The 20,514-nt window shown below is 46.6% G+C and overlaps 1 protein-coding gene across 5 annotated transcripts in view; it reads left to right on the top strand.

Annotated features, from left to right (window-relative positions):
• FLI1 (Fli-1 proto-oncogene, ETS transcription factor) overlaps positions 1–20,514 on the top strand; it is a 145,393-nt gene that overhangs the window by 102,656 nt on the left and 22,223 nt on the right. For all 5 annotated transcript variants that reach the window (XM_058687295.1, XM_058687298.1, XM_058687299.1 and 2 more), the window contains one exon: positions 19,746–19,811. In XM_058687295.1, the coding sequence (XP_058543278.1) occupies positions 19,746–19,811 (66 nt within the window). The remainder of the gene's footprint in view (positions 1–19,745; positions 19,812–20,514) is intronic.

Here is a 20,514-nt window from a genome sequence, read left to right on the forward strand (position 1 = left end):
AAATAAATTAGGACGGAAGCAATTGTTACCCATTTACGATAGCAGCCACAACCGTCGTCTATATAAGGTTTTGTAATACCTTAGACACCCTCTTGTTTTGCCTCCGCTTCTGACCTGGAAACATCCTGAGAGGTAGTTAAGACTCTCTCCGTTTTGCGGAGAGAGAAAGTGAGGTTCAGCAACTTTAAGTGGTTCGCTGAAGGAGCACACAGCTGGTCAACAGCACAGCAAAGACTCAACCCCGGTTGTAGGAGTCAAGGTTTCCCTGCTTCAGATGGTCTCCCTGGCAAATACAGCTTTTCCCTTCTGGCCCGATTTCCATGCAGACAGTATCTGGCCTATATGTTGTCGCAGCAGAGATCTGATACTTTGCCCATTATTTTCCCCTGTGGCCACAGTTTTCCCCAGTGTCATCTCCTTCCATGCCCCTGTACTGTTCTCTTTTCCCAAAGATGAAGTCATACCCAACCCCTGACTGTTCTAGTCTGAATTGCACAGAGAATCACTGAGAGAGCTTTTGAAAAACACTGGTGCCCGAGAGCGGATATTGTACGACTCCACTCCTACGAGGCACCTTGAGTAGGCAAATCCATAGAGAAGGAACATAGAATGATGGTTCCTGGGACCAGGAGGAGGGGGGAATGGGGAGCTGTTGTTGAATGGGTACCGAGTTTCAGTTTGGAATGATGAAAAAGTTCCAACGGTGAAAGTTACACAACACGAACGTACTTGATGCCCCTGAAATGTACACTGAAAAATAGAACAGTAAATTCTGCGATGGATGTTTTGGCACAATAAAAAAAATGAAAAACTTAAATGAAAAAAATGATTAAAATGTTGATGCCCAGGCCCCAGACATGACCAATTCTACTTCAGAATATCTAGGAGTGACACATGCACATTGGGAATTTTTTAAAGCTCTCCAGTTTACTCTCATAAGCTGCAGCCCAAATTGGGAAGCCTATGCTACAGTGCAGACACAAACCAGAAAGAGGAGAAGGAGACCAGCTCAGAGCCTCCCCTGACCAGGGTTTTCCTGGAGATGCACTGTGGGGGTTGATCTTGACCTTTCCTGGCCTCTCGTGAAGGAAGCCCGGGACCTACAGGTTGACTGATGAAGGTGTGGGTTGAGTGAAGGGACCACGTGATCAGGATTCATTCTCTTCATCATTGTCATTGATGATGTGATCGTTATCACTGATTTTAACAAATTTACATTAGCACCTCACTTCACATCTCAGAAATTCCTCTTATAAGCCCTCACCGTATGTATCTAAATAATACATATGGTATTGGTACCTTGATTTTATAGGGAGGACACTGGGGTTCTGGAAGTTAAGTGGCCTTACCAGGTACATCCGCAACCTGGAGCCGGGACCACTAACTCCAAACCTGTTCTCTCTGCCCTCCATGCGGAGGTGGGAGTGTGTTTGGGGGTGCAGGTCAGAGCTCCACCTTGTTTTCTGGGTAAACCTTAGGGACCCCCAGTGCTCTCAGCTGGAAAATTAAAATGCAGTCATCAGCGCACCCCTCTGGTCCAGGGCTGCTTTGCATGGCTAAACCCTCATTTCCTTAGCTCCTCATGCTGGATCTATTTAAATACCTCTGCCTCTCCAAAAGTCAGAGGATATTGAGCTCCTTGTTTATTAACTCCTGGAACTCATAAACCTGCCAAGGGCCCATGTAGCACTGAGCTTCTTGCCCCAGCCTGGGAAGGCTTTCAGAACCGGCTGCTAAATGCAAAACCACTTCTCCACTGCAGGTAGATTGTCAGCCTGTGGAATAGCCATCGCTAGCAGTTGCCTTGGCTGATGGATAAAAAGTCTGTCTGCTTACACTCCAAGTATGGGAAAGAGGAGGGGAGAAACTACCTTTCCGCATCTTTTGGAGAGAAATGCCTAACTGGCACTGAAGATCGTGCTAACAAGAGCCCGGCTTCCCTCAAGGAGATTTCCAGATGGCAGGGGCCTGTGCACATAGCAACAGCCCCTTTTTTGCAGCCCTTTATTGTTTGCCAAGCATTTGCACATCCATTATCTCATTTGCGCCTCATGCCATCACCATGAGACAGCAGGGCTGGTATTATTATTATTATTATTTCATTCTGTAGGTAATGAAAACTAGGCACAAAGATTACGGGGTTCATTTGAAGTCATCCAGGTCTTAGGGTACAGCAGGGCTCAAACGTAAGCCTCTGGCTTCTTTCCTCCCTCCAGGTTGTTTCTCATATCATCATCTCAACATATTTAATTCAAGCATGTAATGATAATTTGAATTAACTAAATTATTTAATTCATGCTCTGAATTTACCTAAGGTAGATATTCCTCTCTTACTTCGGCATTGTAGCATCTTAATTAAAAACTAGGGGTGACTTGGGGCACCTGGGTGACTCAGCTGGTTAAGCGTCTGACTTCAGCTCGGGTCATGATCTCGTGGTCCATGAGTTCAAGCCCCGCGTCAGGCTTTGTGCTAACAGCTCGGAGTCTGGAGCCTGCTTTGGACTCTGTGTCTGCCTCTTTCTCTGCCTCCTCCCCTGCTCTCACTCTGTCTCACTCTCTCTCTCTCTCAAAAATAAACATTTAAAAAATTATATAAAAAAAACCTCGGGGTGCCTGGATGACTTAGTCAGTTGAGCACCTGACTTTGGCTCGGGTCATGACCTCACAGTTCATGAGTTCAAGCCCCGCATCAGGCTCCGTGCTGACAGCTTAGAATCTGCTTGGGATTCTCTTTTTCTCTCTCTCGGTCTCTGCTCCTCCCCAGCTCATGCTCGCTCCCTCTCTCTCTCTCTCTCTCTCTCAAAATAAATGAATAAGTTTAAAAAAAGAAAAAACTGTACACAGACTGTATGATCCTGGACAAGTCACTTACTTTTTCTGTGTCAGTTTCCTAATGTATAACATGAGGACAATTTTAGTACCCCTCGAGGGCTGATACAGTACTCATAAATCACTTATTAGTGTGGTATCTGACTTTCCAATAAGTGCTCCATGTTTGCTCCATGAATTGTAATAATAGTTGGCATTATTGCAAAATAATTAGAATATTTTTGAGGGGTTCCCATTTGCTAACACTGTGCCGAAGGCTGAGAAGGGTACCTTAGCATATCACCTGGCGTGGCAATACCACGGGTGAGACACCGGCGGTGCGTAAGGTCTTCTTGGGGAGATGCACGTGGAACTCATAAGGAGTAAAATGAAATTGCATATAATCAGTTAGAAAAACACATGCTACGTACAAGAAGTTCTCTGAGACTCATGGAGAGATGAAAGAATCGTTAAATGCAAATCCCAAAGAGATGTGAGGCCAGAGGTGACGTGGGCCCGGCTGAGACCACACGGGGAGTGAAGGCAAGTGGCAGAGCTTAAAGTCACTCGGTACCTTGGTCAGAAAGGGACCAAAATTCTGTGATTCGCGTCCTTCTCCACCTTATTCCGTCACCTCTTCATTTATTAAGAACCTACCGTGTTTGGGACACTGGGTGGAGCCCCAGAAACATGGTGTGCCAACCAGCACCTGCCATCAAGGGGCTTGGAATCAGAGATCTGTAGATTAGGCCAGTAAGCAATTAAATAGTGTGTGGTGGAGTATGGGTGATGTATCACCAGATCTTGCCATTCCCCCTGCATTACATCCTCTCTGGGGTGTCCTTTAGATGATTTAATTTTCGAGGTCGCAGTTAAAGATGGGACACCCCTGGAAGTCTTGGAAATGGCTGTGGAAACCAGGGGAAGGTGGTCGACCCCAACACCAATCAGTGGGTCTGGGCCTGCCATGTATGTGTGGGGGCCGCAGTGTGGAGGCGCCATATGTGTTCAGGCTCGATTTGGGGAAGGGGACCAGGGGAGCTTCTCTGGGGGTGTATGAGCATGCCCCGTGGGAGCAGCAAGGCCTCCCAACAAGGCTCATGGGTGACATGGGCGTGAGGTAGGGGGCCCTGCATGGACTCTGGGTGGCTCACGTGAAGCTGAGAGACCAAGTCCCCTTGGGCGTCTCCCTGTGGGACAGGAAGCTCAGCAAAGGAACCCAGAGCCAGGAATCTGTTTCAAAATAATGGGGGCTGGGGAGGAGGAGTGGGTGGGAGGAGAGCTAAAAGGACACTGGCCCTGAGTCCATGCTTGTTAAAGCGGGATAAAGGGCCCTCTACGCTTCTGTCGACTTCTGTCTCTGCGTCTCTACGCCTCTGAAATTTTCCACAAGTTAAAAGATGCCTTGAGAAGTTTCGTTTTGATGGGAAAAGACACAGAGATGAGCTCAGAATACGTATTCCTAAAGCTGTGCACTGTGCGTGTCGCGTAGTGCATGAGGGTGATGCGTCTCTGAGTACAGCATTTGGGGGAGAGTGGGCTTCGGGCAGCCTCCTGAGTGTAGTGTCTCTGCAGGAGGGGAGGGTGAGTGTGGGGTTGGGCGTGGGCACGCCTCGGACAGGGCAGCACATGGGGGATTGCTCTGGAACATGTGTACCACTGTGAGGTGAGCTCCTGTTATTTTTAGGGAGTAAATAACCTCTCTAATGGAGCAGGTTAGATGGTTAACATGCACTTAGAATTTAAGGGTATTGAGGCCTCACAGGAGGGCCTGTTAAGAACTTTGTCATTATATGTTTTTCCTTTATGGTGAAACACCCCTAATCCATTTTTAGCAAAGCAGGGATGATTGCTGAATGTGTGTGTGTATGTGTGTGTGTGTGTGTGTGTGTGTGTGTGTGTGTGTGTGAGAGAGAGAGAGAGAGAGTGCTGTTTCTGTGGTCCAAAGTCAGGATTTATGATTATAGAATAGACAGTAGCTTGCTCTCTCCATTTTACTTTTTTTTAAACTGTTTTTCTTTGAAATTCCAGAGTTAATGTTTTGTCTGCTTGCGATCTGACCCTCTTTGGAGAGCTACATGCTTGTGTGTGTGTGTGTGTGTGTGTGTGTGTGTGTGTGTATGTGTGTGTGTGTGTTCACCAGAGAGAGATTGAAAGAGAGAGAGAAAGAGAGAGAGCTGGAAACAAAGAGTCGTTGTCTCCAAACTGTAGCAGGCAGGAAACCCCAATCCCAAGGGAATTTAGCCAGCCAGCCCTGTCCCGGAGTCAGACTCCAGCTCTCTGAATTCAATTTGACAGCTTGTCTGGGACACTTTCTAAGTAACCATTATCCTTCCTTTCTCTTAAGTAAAAGCACTGTTATTTTTTTCCATGGGTGTGCTGTGTGCACTGTTATCACACATGTGTGGCTTCCACACAGGGACTAGGACATGCTTTCTCTAAATTATTGGAAACACTTAGCCTGTTTCCTAAGACAAGTGTAAATTTGTTCCAGAATAATGAGGCAAACGACTTTCAGTATTGTACCATTGCAGTGTTAGAGGAAGGTATAGAGGAATTTTGTTGGGACATTTCTTTTTTTTCCCCTTTAGTTCTAGTTAAGGAAGGAGTTCCCTTATTTGAAGGAGCTTATCTGTCTCAGGAATATTCAAATTGTATACATTTTATTCCTTTGAGGATTTTTAAAAAAATATATCCAAAAAAAGATCTCTTGCTATGATCATTCCCCTCAGTATCTATGTTGGATTGACTGACTGCCTGTTTTAAAGAAATAGACCACCATACATCACACTGCAGGAAGAGAATTCAGAGGTTTCTCTTCACTGCAGGAAGAGAATTCCAGGGTTGTATGGGGCAGACACACACACAACTATGGTGACTGCCTAAAGTGCCAGGTGGGAACTTCTCAGTCTTGGCTTCCTCAGTTACTCAGATCAATTGACTTTGCCACCACAACATGGTGGAATTGTGAGGCAAAACCAGCTTTTCCGTGTGAGTGTGTGTGTGTGTGTGTGTGTGTGTGTGTGTATTTGAAGGCTGTCCAGGTTGAGTGAGGCAGGATCCACAGGCACATGTCCCGGAACAGTCTAGGTGTTTTCAGGGTTCAGGAATGGGACAGCTTTGCCCAATGGCACATACCCTTTCTCCTCTGTCTCCCCCCCCCACACCCCAATCTGTGTCTTAGAAAGCCACATTTTGAAATCTACCCCCCACCCCCAAAACACCCCCACCATGGAGAGCCAATGTTGTAGTTGAATATTTGATGGAGAAGAAATGTGCCTCACACCTTAAGGTGCAAGTCAGATGATATCTCCTCAATATGATCATCCATCCGTTCCCAGAGAGCTTTGCTTGTAGCCACTGTTTCCCCAGTTTAGCATTCAATGAATTCTGTCATAGTAGTCTTTTGTCTTACAAGACTTGAAGCATCTTGGAGATGGGGATTTTGTCTTAGACAAGGCCACTGAATCGATGGATGAAAATTATAGGCAAAATGCCTTAAACGACTCCCAAGAGTTTACTGTACAACTAACTCTTCGTGCTGTTTCCCAATTTGAGAGTGATATTTGGACTTCATATGATGCAGAGGTGGTATGGAACTTGCCTTTCCTTTCTACCTTGCCTCCAATCTCCCCTTCACTTGACCCCCAAGGTGATTCTTCGGAAGCTATGATCAGTCCCATCCAGGAGGAAAGGGAAGAGTTTGCCGAGAGCAGATTCTAGTCACAAGATGATGGTTCTCCTTCACCCTTGTGGCCCAGTTTTGATCAGCTTAAGCTTCCCTTGGAGGCCCTTCACATCTGGGTCCTCCAGCTGTGTGTTCCATTGCAAAAAAAGGCAAAGGAGAACCAAGCCAAGGAAAGTAGCATCGCAGGAAAAATGTAACTCCTACTGACTTCAACCTTCCTCTCCTTTCCTTCCTTTCCTTTTATCACCTTCCCCTATAATGATAACAGCTAACACTCACTTAGTGGTTACACATGCCAAGAACATTCTATTCACTTCACGTTTGCACTTCATAACAACCTCATTTAGTTGGTACTATTATTATTCCCATTTCACATATGAGAAAACTGGGGCACAGAGAAGTTAGCCCCAAATCACAAAGCTAGTATGAGAACTGGGTCTGTTACTGCAGCCTCTTGCCCACAGGGCAGTTCCAAGGCCTCACAGTTGCCTCTTCCTATTCCATACACCACCCCATGGAAAGGCCCATTTCTTCCAGACAGCTGATGTCACCTAGCTACTAAGGTGACATGATTAGCTTAAGGGATTCCTGCTGTGGTCCAAAAAATCAGGAACCTGACTCAGTGTCTGCATTTCAAGAAGCAAGTTAGGTGGTTTCACAGATGTGCTTTTCATTAATATGCTTTACGATTTCCATGACATTACACGTTCTTTTGTATTCAATATTACATTTAAAAGAATAAAGGCAAAAGAGAAGAGATCTAGACAAGGAAACGATATATTATGGAATACTAGGTCAATCAATAAGGATGGCAACAAACTTAACCTTAATTTTTTTGGTGTTTATTTATTTTGAGAGGAAGGGGGCGGGGGAGAGGGAGTCTTAAGCAGGCTGCATGCTCAGTGTGGAGCCCAATGGCAGGGCTCCATCCCACGACCGAGATCACGACCTGAGCCAATATCAAGAGTTGGACACTTAACCACCTGAGCCACGTAGGCACCCCACAGTCGTAATTTTTAGAATGAGGGTGAATAGATATCAGTCTAATAAATCTATTTGTGAAACGTCCCTCAAATCACAGCCAGTAAGCAATCCCTTACCTCTATAAGCTTCATTGACCCATGGTTCTCAAGGAGGAGAAAGAAAGATACCAGAATGCCTGTGAGCATTTTGAAGACATGTGCCAAGACCCTCTAGCCACCCCACCCCACACACGCTTCTCAATTCCTGTGTACCTGTGCTGGGTGAAGGGGCCCGGGATGAAGTCAGAGCTAAGAGATTTGTGTTCTTAGAATAAATGCTTTCCATTGCTTCCAAAATCTTGTCCCCTGACATGGGGAGCCAGAGCTTTATTTGAATACTTAAGGGAGAAGAAGTGTGCCTTCCTTGCTCTGCATCAGCACGCTTTCTGCCACCACAGTTTTGGCCTTTTCCTGTCCCTGTGCCCAAAGGCACTCAGGCCCATAGTCCTGGTCCTTGCTGCTTTCAAACTCCCACGTTGGCCTTCCTGCCCTCCTTGGGCATGTCTTTTGTCTATATGTTTATTGAAGCTGCTCTTAGATGCTCCCTGGAGAAATCAAGAACCCAATCAGCACCAACTTGCCCAGTAACGTTAATGACTGATGACAATGAAGGGATGAGCTCTGCTGCATTTTAAGAAGAGAAAATGGCTTTAAGTAAACCTAGGAGGGGGAAAGAGGAAAGGTGCAAGGCTGTGGGAAAGTATTTGGAGGCCACTTGACCTCAAGAGCACCCTTCCAATCCCTCGGGCAGACAACAACTCCTCCCCTGCCACTGGGGAGGGACCTCCCATGGCAGTGCCCAGTGGGGTGCAGCTCCCACCCCAGTTAATGCCAGTTTCTCGGTAGGATCTCACACTGACTAAGTGGGCCATTCAAGTTCTGAATCTCCAATTCATCTCCAGACTCTTGGCTCTTGCTATTTTAGGCCTCTCATGTCTACCAAGTTTCACTTTGACTCAGACATTTCATCCCATTCCAGATAACAGAGCTACGACTCAAAATGAAATTGGCCTTGGTTGATGTAACTCCATTTCTATTACCATGTGGTCTTGGTTAATAATAGAAACTAGAAGTGACCCCTGTGGCTATTTTGAGTAGTGAGTTCCCAAAGTACTTTGGAAAGAAAATAGGAAGTCCAGAAGGGCTCCAGAGGACCTACTGGTGGCCACCTCGAAACAAAATATTCCAAATGCATTTGTTTTGCAAAATATACTGATACAGAAATTATACAGGGGGATTGTTTGGAGGAAGTAGTTATTGTAAAGTCTTTGAAGGAAGCTTGCTTAGTCTCATGCTTATAAGACAAATTCCATCTTCTCTCTCTCTCCAGAGAGAGAGAGAGAGAGAGAGAGAGAGAGAGAGAGCAGCTTCTTTCCTGCCGGATAGAGGTGTAGGGGTTTGGGGCATCTTCTAGTGAAAAGCCAAGACATTGATAGCATCGTTTGTTATTTTAATATAAAAGCTTTTCCCAAGTTCTTTGTATAGATGTTAACAACTTACTCAGTTTAGAGAAGCTCCTATATAAGAAAATAAAGAACTTATTTCTCATGAAAGAGCCTTTGGGGAAAAGATCAGGTCTTTGAGGAAGAAAGAGTACAGCTAGAAACACCAACCAGGACTTGTGTGGGCTTTTCCTCTCTCATCTCGGGGATTTGTAAGCTCTCACATGGGACGGTCAATAAAAAGTTTAAACATGCCTCCTTGATAAAGCTCAGATTCTTGTGTCAGGCATACTCTAAAGAGGAAGTGGTAGTTAAGTGGTATTATTACTTTGTCTATTAAAATTCAACACACCTTTCAAAGCCCATTTCAAGTCCCACCTTCTTCAAAGTTATTTCTTCCTTACTCCCCAAGACTACAATCTCCTCTCAAACCCTGACCACACTCACAAACTATGAACCTAATTACCTAATTACAAGATTACCTCGTAGTGTTGAATTGTGAGTTTGGTCCTACGTCCTTTTTTCCAGGATGTTTGGTAAATATCATTGACAGATGGATGGACCCAGTTGATGGATTCACTGGAGACGAAAAATCTAGTCTTTGACAATCTAATTCAATATTTACTCAATCCTTATGCTTCACTAAAGAGAGAACCAAAAGAAATTAGCTTTGGTTGACACAGAAAGATTAACTTCCTATCTCCAATGAATTAAACTCTGGAACAGGATAGCAGAACAGGATAGTGGCTATAATTCTATAGGACACTTTGGAGTATATAAAGCATTTTCACATACATGATCTCATTTCTCCTCAGTAGAACCCAGTGGGGTTTAAAAGGGCCCTTTGGTTTCCAAACTCTTAAATTTAGAAGAATCATTCCCCCCCCCCCCCACCAGTACCTACCTTTTACAGATAGGTTAACTGAGATTCAGAGAGATTAAGTCCCTTGCAGCTGGTCACCAGCAGAGATGGGAAGCAAATGACAGAGTTCTGAACCCCAACCCAGAGTTCTAATTGCAGCGAGCTGTTTCCCTGCTTGGAACAGATTAAAGAGAAGTTATTGAATTCCTTCTAATGAAAATCTTTAGGTGCACTTACTAATACCACAAACGACCTTATGCTTGATAAGATTTAGGTACTACTTGTCCAAAGAGATGAAAATCATTCTTGCTATAATTTTGAAAAATCTGTGAGCTTAGAAAGTCTTTGGCCTGCCGGCAGAATAATTATCAGTCCTGCCCAATATCCTAGGGGAGTTTAGAGAATGGCAGTTTTTATGCTATGAGTCATACTTTCAATTTCTATTAAAATTCTTATACGGCCACATATGCTTTCTCTCAGGCTTTGGGCCTCCAGGCCTGTGCTAATTTGCATGTCTGGTTTAGATAATGTCTGAGGTCTCTTCCAGTCTGAAAAGAAGCCTCTGATTCTATTATATAAGTGAGATCGCATTCCACCTACCAAGAAGTGATGGTTCTTCTTCTTTAACTACCGTGTTTTTGTTGTGTGGATACAGGACTCAGGGATGAGAGCATTTCATGCTTACCTGCCAGGCCACAAAGATGGAGTATTCCTTCACGATGAACTGACCTGTCCACTTGTCCTACACTGGCCCCAGAGAACCATTTCGGATGCAGGTCAAAAGGCAAATCATAGTGTTGGGATTTTAAGTTTCTGGATCTGAATGGCAATCCTAAGTCCATGTGAGGCTGAGACCCTAGCGTTACCAATTACCCTGATTCTACATATGCAGAAATTGGTGAACTCTTTCCTGGACTAGACTCTCACCTTTTACTGCCCTCACCCAAATGTCAAAAGAACACTGTCAGCTTTTTTTTTCACTAATTTCGCTGTCTTCCAACACAGAGTGATTCTCACTGACCAAAGAACTAGTAAAAGGGCATTGACTTTCCAGGAGGGCTTTCAGATCAACATAGGCCCGTCTGGTCGCTCTTCCTGAGAACATGATGGTGCTGGGGAGAGCTCTATTTTCACGACATTAGACAGCTCAAGGCTTTGCTCCAATTACGTATTTTCGGCAAGGCCCTCCCCACCGCTGGGCTGTCTATTTCTCTCTCAGTGTTTTCCTTTTCTCCACAGCACTCACCACCTTCTCCTATACGATGTAGTTTGCTGTTGGTTTTGAATGTAAGCTCCACAGAGCAGGGATGTGCATCGAGCCGTCACTGTATTCTCAGCACGTAGAGCAGTGTCTCATAGAGTGGCAGACTCTCAATAAAATTTGGCTGAATGAACGAATGGGTTGTGGGATAGGAGATATCGATGAAGTCCAATAAGCTAGTATTGGGGAGGGGAGGAATCTTGGAGCGGGCGAGGGAAACAAAGGCAAGGAAGACACAGTCCCTCTCTTCCAAATGATTATCACCAGGCAAAGGGGGATACGAAGAATTCACAAGAAGACAGAACAAGGAAGAACAATGAACATCAGACTCTCACCAGAGAGCCTTGAAAAGAAAATGATGCCCAAACTGACTTGTCGAGCAGACACAGGCTGGTACCCTTTATGGCCAGAACGAGTGAGGACCACCACGCCATGAAAATGTCAGCGCAGGTCCTTCAGACCTGGGTCCTCAGCAGGGCCTAGGGGGCCCAACACAGACTACCTCGCATTTCTCCTCAAGCCCTGTTACCTAAGTGAACTGCTAGCATTTCTTTTTCCTACTTGGAAGCCTTTTAAAACCTGAGGCAGGTTTGACCAAAAGCCTTGCACTTCAGTTGTGTCTACATGGCCCAATGTGGAGGGGAATGTGGGCAAACACCCAATTAATCTAGTCAGTGCGGATTGCTTTTCCACATAAGGCTGGCCTCAAAAATCCCACTTTGAGGCCTTATCAAAATAAATACGTCATTTAGACTCCTGTGTCATTCAGACACAGAGCCCATGGGAGAAACAAAGTGAAGGAAGGGTCCAGGCTCAGCAGGGAGAGTCACGTGACTATGGCAAGGCCGCGCCTGGCGAATGCGCCACTCGCCTTTTCAAACTTTTCGTATTTAAAAACCATCCATTTTTTTTCAGGCATTTTTCTCATATGTCCTTTTTTCCCTTCGCACATATAATATCTTAAACAGTACCTCCATTATGCTCCACGCAGCGGGGCTGGTTCTGAGGCTGAGGGGCTGTTTGGATTCCAGGACAAGATCCTTGAGCAGAGGAAATCTGATCCAGGATGTTTTTTTTTCTGTGAGTTCCAAGTTTGAGGAAAGCCTTCCCTAGATATTTCCCTCCTCCTGAGGTCTCAGTGGAAGCCAAGATCTTCTGTTGCTCTTTGGAACATAAGATACCACTGAGGTGAAGGCGAGGCTGCTCCTATAGAACGGGTTGAAGTGAGGTGAGGACGCAGCTCTGAGCATCGAGGCCGGCCAGGCGGGGACCTAGAGTTGCTAGTCATTGGGTTGATGCTAGACTCTTAACACCTAAGCCTACTGTACCAGCAGGCAGCCCATAGCCACTGCCCCTCGCCATCTTCTAGGGAGGTGTCTCTCACACAACGGTCCAGGCTAAAGCATTTCTTGTTTCAAAAGAGAGCCCACACTTGGGGCGCCTGGGTGGCTCAGTCGGTTAAGCGTCCGACTTCCAGCTCAGGACATGATCTCACAGTGGGTGAGTTTGAGCCTTGCATTGGGTTCTCTGCTGTCAGCAGGAGCGCACTTTGGATTCTCTGCTCCTCCCTCTCTGTCTCTGAAAAATAAATAAACATTAAAAAACAGAGAGAGAGAGAGAGAGAGAGCCACACTTGATTCCAATTTGGGGATCCCTGACTCAGGAGCACAGGAATGGAACTATTTCTTCTCTGAAACTATGGTTTCTCTTCCTTTCCAAGGCCTTCCTTGATGAACTTTTTAACCTCCACTCTCCAGATAAACATTTTAGTGGTGCAAGGAAGATTGACTCAGTTACAGGTATATGGTGTATATTTTTAAGTTGCTGTTCATCAAATGTTTGTTTCCTCAGAGCAATCCTATAAAGCACGTGTTCCTCATCTTTTTGAGAAAAGAAGGACCTGAGGTTCAAAAAAGCAGAGTAACCTTTTGACCAGAATCACCCAGCAGAATACAATGGCAGAGTGAGGATCCGAACCTAGAGCCAACTGCTGCTTTTTTTTTTAATAAAAAAAAATTTTTTTACATTTATTTATTTTTGAGAGACAGAGAGAGATAGAGCATGAGTGGGGCATGGGCAGAGAGAGAGAGAGAGAGAGAATCCAAAACAGGCCCCAGGCTCTGAGCTGTCAGCACAGAGCCCAACGTGGGGCTCAAGCCCACGAGCCGTGAGATCATGACCTGAGCCGAAGTTGGACGCTTAACCGGCTGAGCCACCCAGGCGTCCCCGGAGGCCAACTGCTTCTAAACATTGTGTCATAAGCCCTGGAGAAGCCCCAAGGCTTACCACAGGAAAAGGACACCTTCACAGGGACTTCCTGTGTCCTGCATAAACAGCCACTGCTCAGGTGCTAGTTGCCGCTCACTTTGTTTGAAGTGGGAGAGCCAGGCCAGAAGGTCAGACATCAGGCAGGGTCGCTGGTAGGCGTTATCATGGAGACAGTGGCAGACGAGAAGCCGGTTCTGAGGTGGGGGTTGGGAAGGTTCAGGAAGCAGAGCAGGCTTTCACCAGTAGGGGGCAGCGTCAAAGGCAACACAAAGGAGAGCCGGGAAGAAAGCAGCCCGAGTCGGTCATTGGTCAGTAGGGCCTGCTTCTCAGAGACTGGGCCCGTCAGAAGAGCCCAGGACCTCACAGGGAGAAGGGGCTTGGAGGATCGTCTGGCCCAGACTTCTCCCAACAACAAAGAAGGTTGCCCCCCACCCTCCCACATGGTTCTTCCCTGGGAGCGTCTAGGGGATGTATCTTCTTCTGAGCAGGCTTGGCTTTTTCCTGGGGAGTTCAGGGCTCTGGGTCTCCTCTGGCATCCTCACTCTTTCAAGAAAGGAAGTATGGATCTGACTGAGAGAAGCCTCTGCTCTAAGCGTGAACAGCCTTGTCCATTCTTCAGCTGAAAGGTCTACATTCAGAAGCCGGGCTCTCCACGGATAAACAGGGTTGAGTGCTGCCAGATGCTTCAGCGGCAAAACCAGAAATCCGAAGAGAAGTTTCAGGGAAAATTCATCTCTTTCCATCAAGTAACTGAGAGCGTGGCCTCGTGTCGTGAGGAATAAAGAGAGAGGCTCTTGTGTGCTGGTGTCACTGCATCGTGGGCCTCCGGGTGAGGTCATGACAAAGTGGAGGGCTGCGTGTTCCCTGGTCCGTTAGGCCTTCAGACAGCCAACCGTGGGCGTCAGAGCAGAAAGAAACTTTCTTTCCTGAGTCAGTTGGCCAGATTTCTAGGACCCGTTTAAAAGCTTCACACAGAAACGGAGTTAACACTGGGATGTCTATGAGAAGGTCATGTCCAGAAAAAGCTTTCCCCTTCCAACAGGGACTTTTCAGAAAAAAACGAAAAATCTCCATGCTCATATTTCTCTATTCCGGGAGGCTCTCCTGAATTCTGAGAGGCCATTTAGTGTCAGATTCAGCCACACTGAGTATCACATAATGGAGATACTGTTCAGGCCATTATATACGTGAGGCTGAATTATCGACAATGCCCAGTAACGCCCAGAGTCTCCAGAACAAGCTTCTGGTCCCTCTCTGCTTTGGCAGAAATTGATTTTAGGGCTGCCTGAAACCATGGGCTCCAGCTGGAGCCCTTTGGGTGACTTCTCTGAAAAGGAATCACAATGAGATTTGCCATCTTAGTATTCTATGAAGCCAGAGAGTGAGTTTGCCAGAGTCTGGGTGATTTTTCTGCTGATAAGGCCATCTGCCACCTGTTAGAAGATCGTCCACTGGTCTGCTGGTCCCGAATGTTCACATTTTTGAACACTGGGCCCTCTGCTGCTACCTTAGCATGTCTTTTCAGAAGACAGTTCTCAGGGGCCCTTGGCTGGCTCAGTTGGTTAAGCATCTGACCTTGGCTCAGGGCAGGATCTCATGGTTGGTGAGTTCAAGCCCCACGTTGGGCTGTCTGCTGTCAGCAAAGAGCCCACTTCGGGCCCTCTGTCCCTGTCTCTCCCTACCCCTCCCTGACTGGTTCTCTCTCTCTCAAAAATAAATAAATAATAGAAAATACGTTAAGAAAAAAAAGAAAAGAAAAGAAGACGGTTCTCAGAACGCAGACAGCACACACATCTGGGAGCTGTGGGGTGGAGGCGGGGCTTGGTGCCCACTCAAGCTGCTATGTGGACCCGGAACACCCCACGAGAGAATTTTCCCTGAGCTGGCTGGCCGCAGGGGTCAGGGGCTCTGACACAGCCAGGCATCGGGCCCAGGAAGGGTTGGTGTTTGCATAGAAATGTGAGTCGCTGGGTTAACTCCCCGGTCCAGGCTTTTCCATTTCGGTTACAGACATATTTCTGTTTGTGTGTCTGGAGCTAGAGCTGACCACACTGCTAGGTTTTCCCTTGTGTGACTTTTAGGAGAAAAAAAACAAAACAAAACAACACAAAAACCCTCATTTCAACAACATTGTTTAAAACTACGTAAAATAAAATGCAGGCATGTAGATGTATGGTGTCTGCTCCTTGACTTCCCTGTGGGGACAAGGTTTCGGCCTATGCCTTGTAGTACATGCACTGTTGTCCTTTATGCCCCGAGGGCACACAGGGCTCACGTGCCTATACGCTTCGTCACCCAGACTCGAACCACCTAAGGAAAGTCAGCGTAGGGGCCTTGAATTCTCTTCAGCTAGTGAAATAGCAAACAGTAAGAGGAAGCTCGTATCTTTGGCAAGGACAAAATATTGGCCTTATTTATTCATTCATTCAAAGAATTACTGTGCGCTTGTTCTGTGCGGGATGCTGGTCTAGGTGCTCGGTTACATCAGGGAACAGAAGAAAGATTGCCACCCCTGTGGGCCTGATGTTCGGGTAGGAGATGCAGACCAGAAACCACAAATATGAGTGAGTGATTAAATTAGGCAATAAGTGGAAAAAATAAGAACCGAGTAAGGGGGTGGGGGAGGGGAGAAGTTAATGGGTATCGGATAGGGCTAGAGAACATGTCTCTGGGGCTAAACATTTTTTAGGCGTATGCTAATGATGCCGATAATGATATTACTTGCCAACATGTACCAAGGCTGTCTCCACCCTCTCACTGTGCTAAGCGTTTACCTGGATATCTCATTTAATCCGCAAGGCCGCCTGGTTCTTCAGCACTCTAAGGCAGAGTGCCGGACCTTGGTTCAGGGCCTGGGTCTTCTCCAGCATCATGCTTTGTCTTTACAATAGGACTTACTCCAAAAACACTGGTTTTCATTTAAATGTTACATGTAGCAGCTGTCCCCACGAACCCCTGTGCCCAAAGAGTACATTTGTGAAACTCCTCAGTAAACGGGCCCAGGGGGTCCTTTGTGGACGCAGGTGCCAGTGGGAGGACTTTCCAGGCCAGGAGATAGGAATGAAAAAGCAAAAGGGAGGGGCCTCGTGGTCCGTGTTGCCCTGACTTCACACTCTGCTCTGGGACAGTTGAGACCATTGGCTAAAGACACCAGCTGATGGCTGATGCCTCTTGCTATTTATTGCTCTGTTAAATGCACAGGCTGATTGCTGGCGGCCTCTCTGTTTCTGTCACTTCCTTTCCGGGGTTGGTTAGGTCTTCGAAAGTCTTTTCAGCCAGGCTTTCCCCCTGCGGTGGGGCAGTGGGAGAATTGCACCCCACAGCAGCCCTCCACAGCCCCTGAGGCATTGCAGGAAAGATGGGGTTACCAAACACTTTTCTGATAAAGCATTGGCTTCATACCGGGATTGGGCACTTGGAGTTAGAGAAGAATCCAGCCATCACCCACCCTCGGGTGGTTAGCGGGAACTCACCCATGCATTCTGTAACCTTTGTGTGCTTGCTGTGTTCCTGGAGGTGCCGTAAAAGAACAGGAGGCAAAGTTGATAAGTCGATGGTAATTATAGCTGTGGCCATAATCGGGTCTTCAGAATGGATATAACATAGCTTTCAGATAGGGTGGAAGCCTTCAGTAGAATAATGATTGACAAAGAAAACAATAAGTAAACTTTGAGACAGAGATCTTATCAGTGCAGTAAATCATAAGTCGAGTCAGAACTGTGGATGACACACACCAGTTCCTGGAACTTACTGATTTTTTTTTTCTTTTTGCGTGAACTTGTCACTTTCGATCCCACTTTCTGTTCTGTTCCTATGAGAATCGCCTCCTTCCCCAGGTGCTCCCATCCATCCCACACCTCCCCACAAGCTCCATTCTCCACCACACCCTTTTTCATGGTGGTGCCACACACCCACAATCTCACTTGGCTGGCTGCTGTCACCACAGCCTTGAACATGGTGATTGCTCCCTCTCTTCTCCCCAGAGAGGTCTCACTCAAGTCAGACGGCCCCAGTTACACTCACCTCTCCCTCCTTAACCTCCAGTGGACCCTAATATCGCCACCACTCCTTTGACACGTGGCCTGTATTTCCCCACAATCTTACTCGTCTCCTCCTATGTCAATATGCAGGGATGGGGAACTTGTTCCATATTACTTCACATCCAGGCTCTGGCCACGCATGGAATACAATGCAGGACAGACTCCCAGTTACGACTGTCCCTTGAACAACGCGAGGGCTCCACACTGTCCGAAACCAGTGTTTAACTTCCGACTGTTCAAAAGCTTAACTGTGAATAGTCTACTGTTGACCAGAAGCCTTACCATTCGCATGAAACAGTCGCTTAACACATGGTTTGTACGTTATGTCTATTATATGCTGTATTCTTACAATAAAGTAGGCTAGAGAAAAGAAAATATTAAGGAAACCACAAGAAAGAGAATACGTGTATAGTACGATACTGGAAACGATCCATGTATAAGTGGACCTGTGCAGTCCAAGTGTTGTTCCAGAGTCAGCTGTAAGTTGCTGGAGGCCTGACCAGCATTTGCTCTCTGCCCCCCCGCCCCCGCCCCCACCCCCAAAGAGAAATCTTGAAGAATCTCGCCTTTCCTTCTGCTTCTTCCGGCACTGCACACGCTCTGTGGACACCTGCAAGATGTCCCAGAAAACGCTCATGAGCGCCCCCACCTCATTCCAGGCTTGTAAACAAGTTGGGGTTTTGGTTTGGTTTTGCTTTGTTTTGTTTTTAGGCAAGAGGAAGAATCCGTTGTCAGGAGGAATTGTGGGGTGGTGGGGGTGGGGGGGCTGCCAAATAAAAATAAAAACAGATGACTTCGGCAGGTTGAGCTTTGTCTCTCTTTTGTCCCCTTCTCTGTCCTTTATCCCCATCCCCATCTTTCTCACTTTCTGTTTTGCTTTTCATGCCAGCTGCTACAGACGGGAATTTAAAAACTGAGCTGGCTCTGCCAGAGCCAGGCAGAATGTGCATCCACACGTGGGTTTTGCCACAAGAAACCGGTCCTTGTCTTTTGGTTCTTCTTAGCCACGACCGATGAGAACAAGCAGTCGACTGAGCCCATCCATCTTCTCGCTTCTTATTTTAATCTGTTCAAGAGGCTCCGAAGGGGTGGAGGAGGATGGTTTGGGTCTCACCCCTGCCAGGCTGTTGTTTGATGAGGTTTTGCTTCATTTGTTCGGGTGGCTTTTATGGGGTTTTTTGTTGTTGTTCATGGAAAGACTTTGAAAGTCATAATTCTGAATCCTTAAGGTCTTCTGCTGTTCCATATCGCAATGGAGATCCCCTCATTGAGAAAGGAAGAGAAGAAGCTTCCAGCCAGTTAGTTATGCAAGGTCTGAACATGGTTATGGAGGCCTGTGGACTCTTTGGGGAAAGTGGTGAGGACCACAAAAGGTTCCGGCTCAATGGAATGCTCCCCAGGGCAACCTGGGAGCAAGGCTTTAGGCCCTTCCAGGCGGGAAGCATTTCTCCATGTCCTCATTTCTTGGTCCTGCCCCCTTTTCAGCCACACCTCTGGCCTCCTCCCCTTCTCTGTGATCATCGGGCCCAGGCTTCTCCACTACTGTTGGAAAAGCATGGAGAGTCTGTAATGTGCTGACACCCCTGAGCCATCGCCACTGGCATCAGCGTGCTGATGTCAGGAGCTGGAATCAGCCTTTAGGAGCACCATGGGCCCTTGTGGAGGGCATTGGACACGGCCCATCTCTTCAGAGCTGCTTAAAGGACCTTGTTATACAACTGTAGACAAGTTTTTTCTTTCTCAACTTGTATTAATTTATATGTGTACAAAGATTTATAAGCTAGCTCACATACGTTATCTCGTTTGATTATCACCTGCCTCCGTTCAGGCCACTGCAACAAAGTCCCGTAGACTGAGTGGCTTATAAATCATAGGTATTTATTTACCATGTGTCTAGAGGCTCAAGTGCGAGATTAAGGTGCCAGCAGGGCGGGGTTCTGGTGAGAGTTTTCTTCTGGATTAGAGACCATTGACTTCTCTCATCCTCACGTAGCCAGAAGAAAACAAGCCAGCTCTATGGCTTCTTCTTATAAGGGCACTGACCCCACTCCTGAGCGCTCCAGCCTCATGACCCAATTACCCCCCAAACCTGCACCTCCTAGTGTCACCACATCACATAGGGGATGAGATATCCACATGTGAATATGGGGGCCGGTGGGGGAGGGGGAACACAGACCTGCAGTTCCCAACATTACCCTAATTCCTTAAGGTAGATAAATCGTGTACATGTTCCTGTCTGTCCATGTTAGAGAAGGTTAAATTGAATTTCTCCTGATCGCTAAAAGAGAATCCTTGTGCCACCTTTCTGCAAAGCAGGAGATGCTGACATACCTCTCCCTGTTGTTTTTCATCAGACCCTTCTTACGACTCAGTCAGGAGAGGAGGATGGGGCAATAACATGAATTCTGGCCTCAACAAAAGTAAGTAAATGTCACGCTACTATTTGGAGGAAAACATTTTTTCTACAAACAGGGTGGGTGGAGAACAGGACCATGAGATAGAGCAGGACGGGGTGAACATTTGTTGTCCTGCTTTGGGGGAGGACATCCAAATGAACTGCCAATTTAAGGCCTGCTGGTGATATCTGCTCCTTGAAAGACGGTATGGGATTTTCATTCAGACCCTTCTGTTTTGTTGCATTGCATTTGGTTTCAGAATTTTTGAAGTGCGAAGCCTTCTCAGGACTGGGTTCTGTATGAATGCAAGGTCCCTGGATTTGGACCCAGTCACTTACGTCATAATGGCCCTTCGTGACTTTCCTCCTCTGAGTGTTGGAACTTAATCGTACCAACATCCCTGTGCTGGTGTCATGAGTGGCTGAGGTGGAGGGTAGTCTTAGGAGGAGATGGCAGGGCTCTGACACATCAATCTGTGCTCAAGTCTGACCCAAAAAATCTCCCATTAAGGGAGTAGGGATAAAAAATGACTATAAACTCCTAACCAGAAGGGGTCCACCTTGCTACCTGTAGGAAGCGAAGGGTCAAGCATATGAATCAGTGGTGAAGAGACTTCTTTCAGGAAGGGGTTAGGATGACCAGCTGATGCCCAAGCAATAACCAGGATTCCTTTCAATGCAATTGTCCTTTCAAACAATTCATTGTTTGTTTATTCTCGGCCCAAGAC

This window comes from Neofelis nebulosa, chromosome 10 (genome assembly GCF_028018385.1).
Source record: "Neofelis nebulosa isolate mNeoNeb1 chromosome 10, mNeoNeb1.pri, whole genome shotgun sequence".
Taxonomy (NCBI): domain Eukaryota; kingdom Metazoa; phylum Chordata; class Mammalia; order Carnivora; family Felidae; genus Neofelis; species Neofelis nebulosa.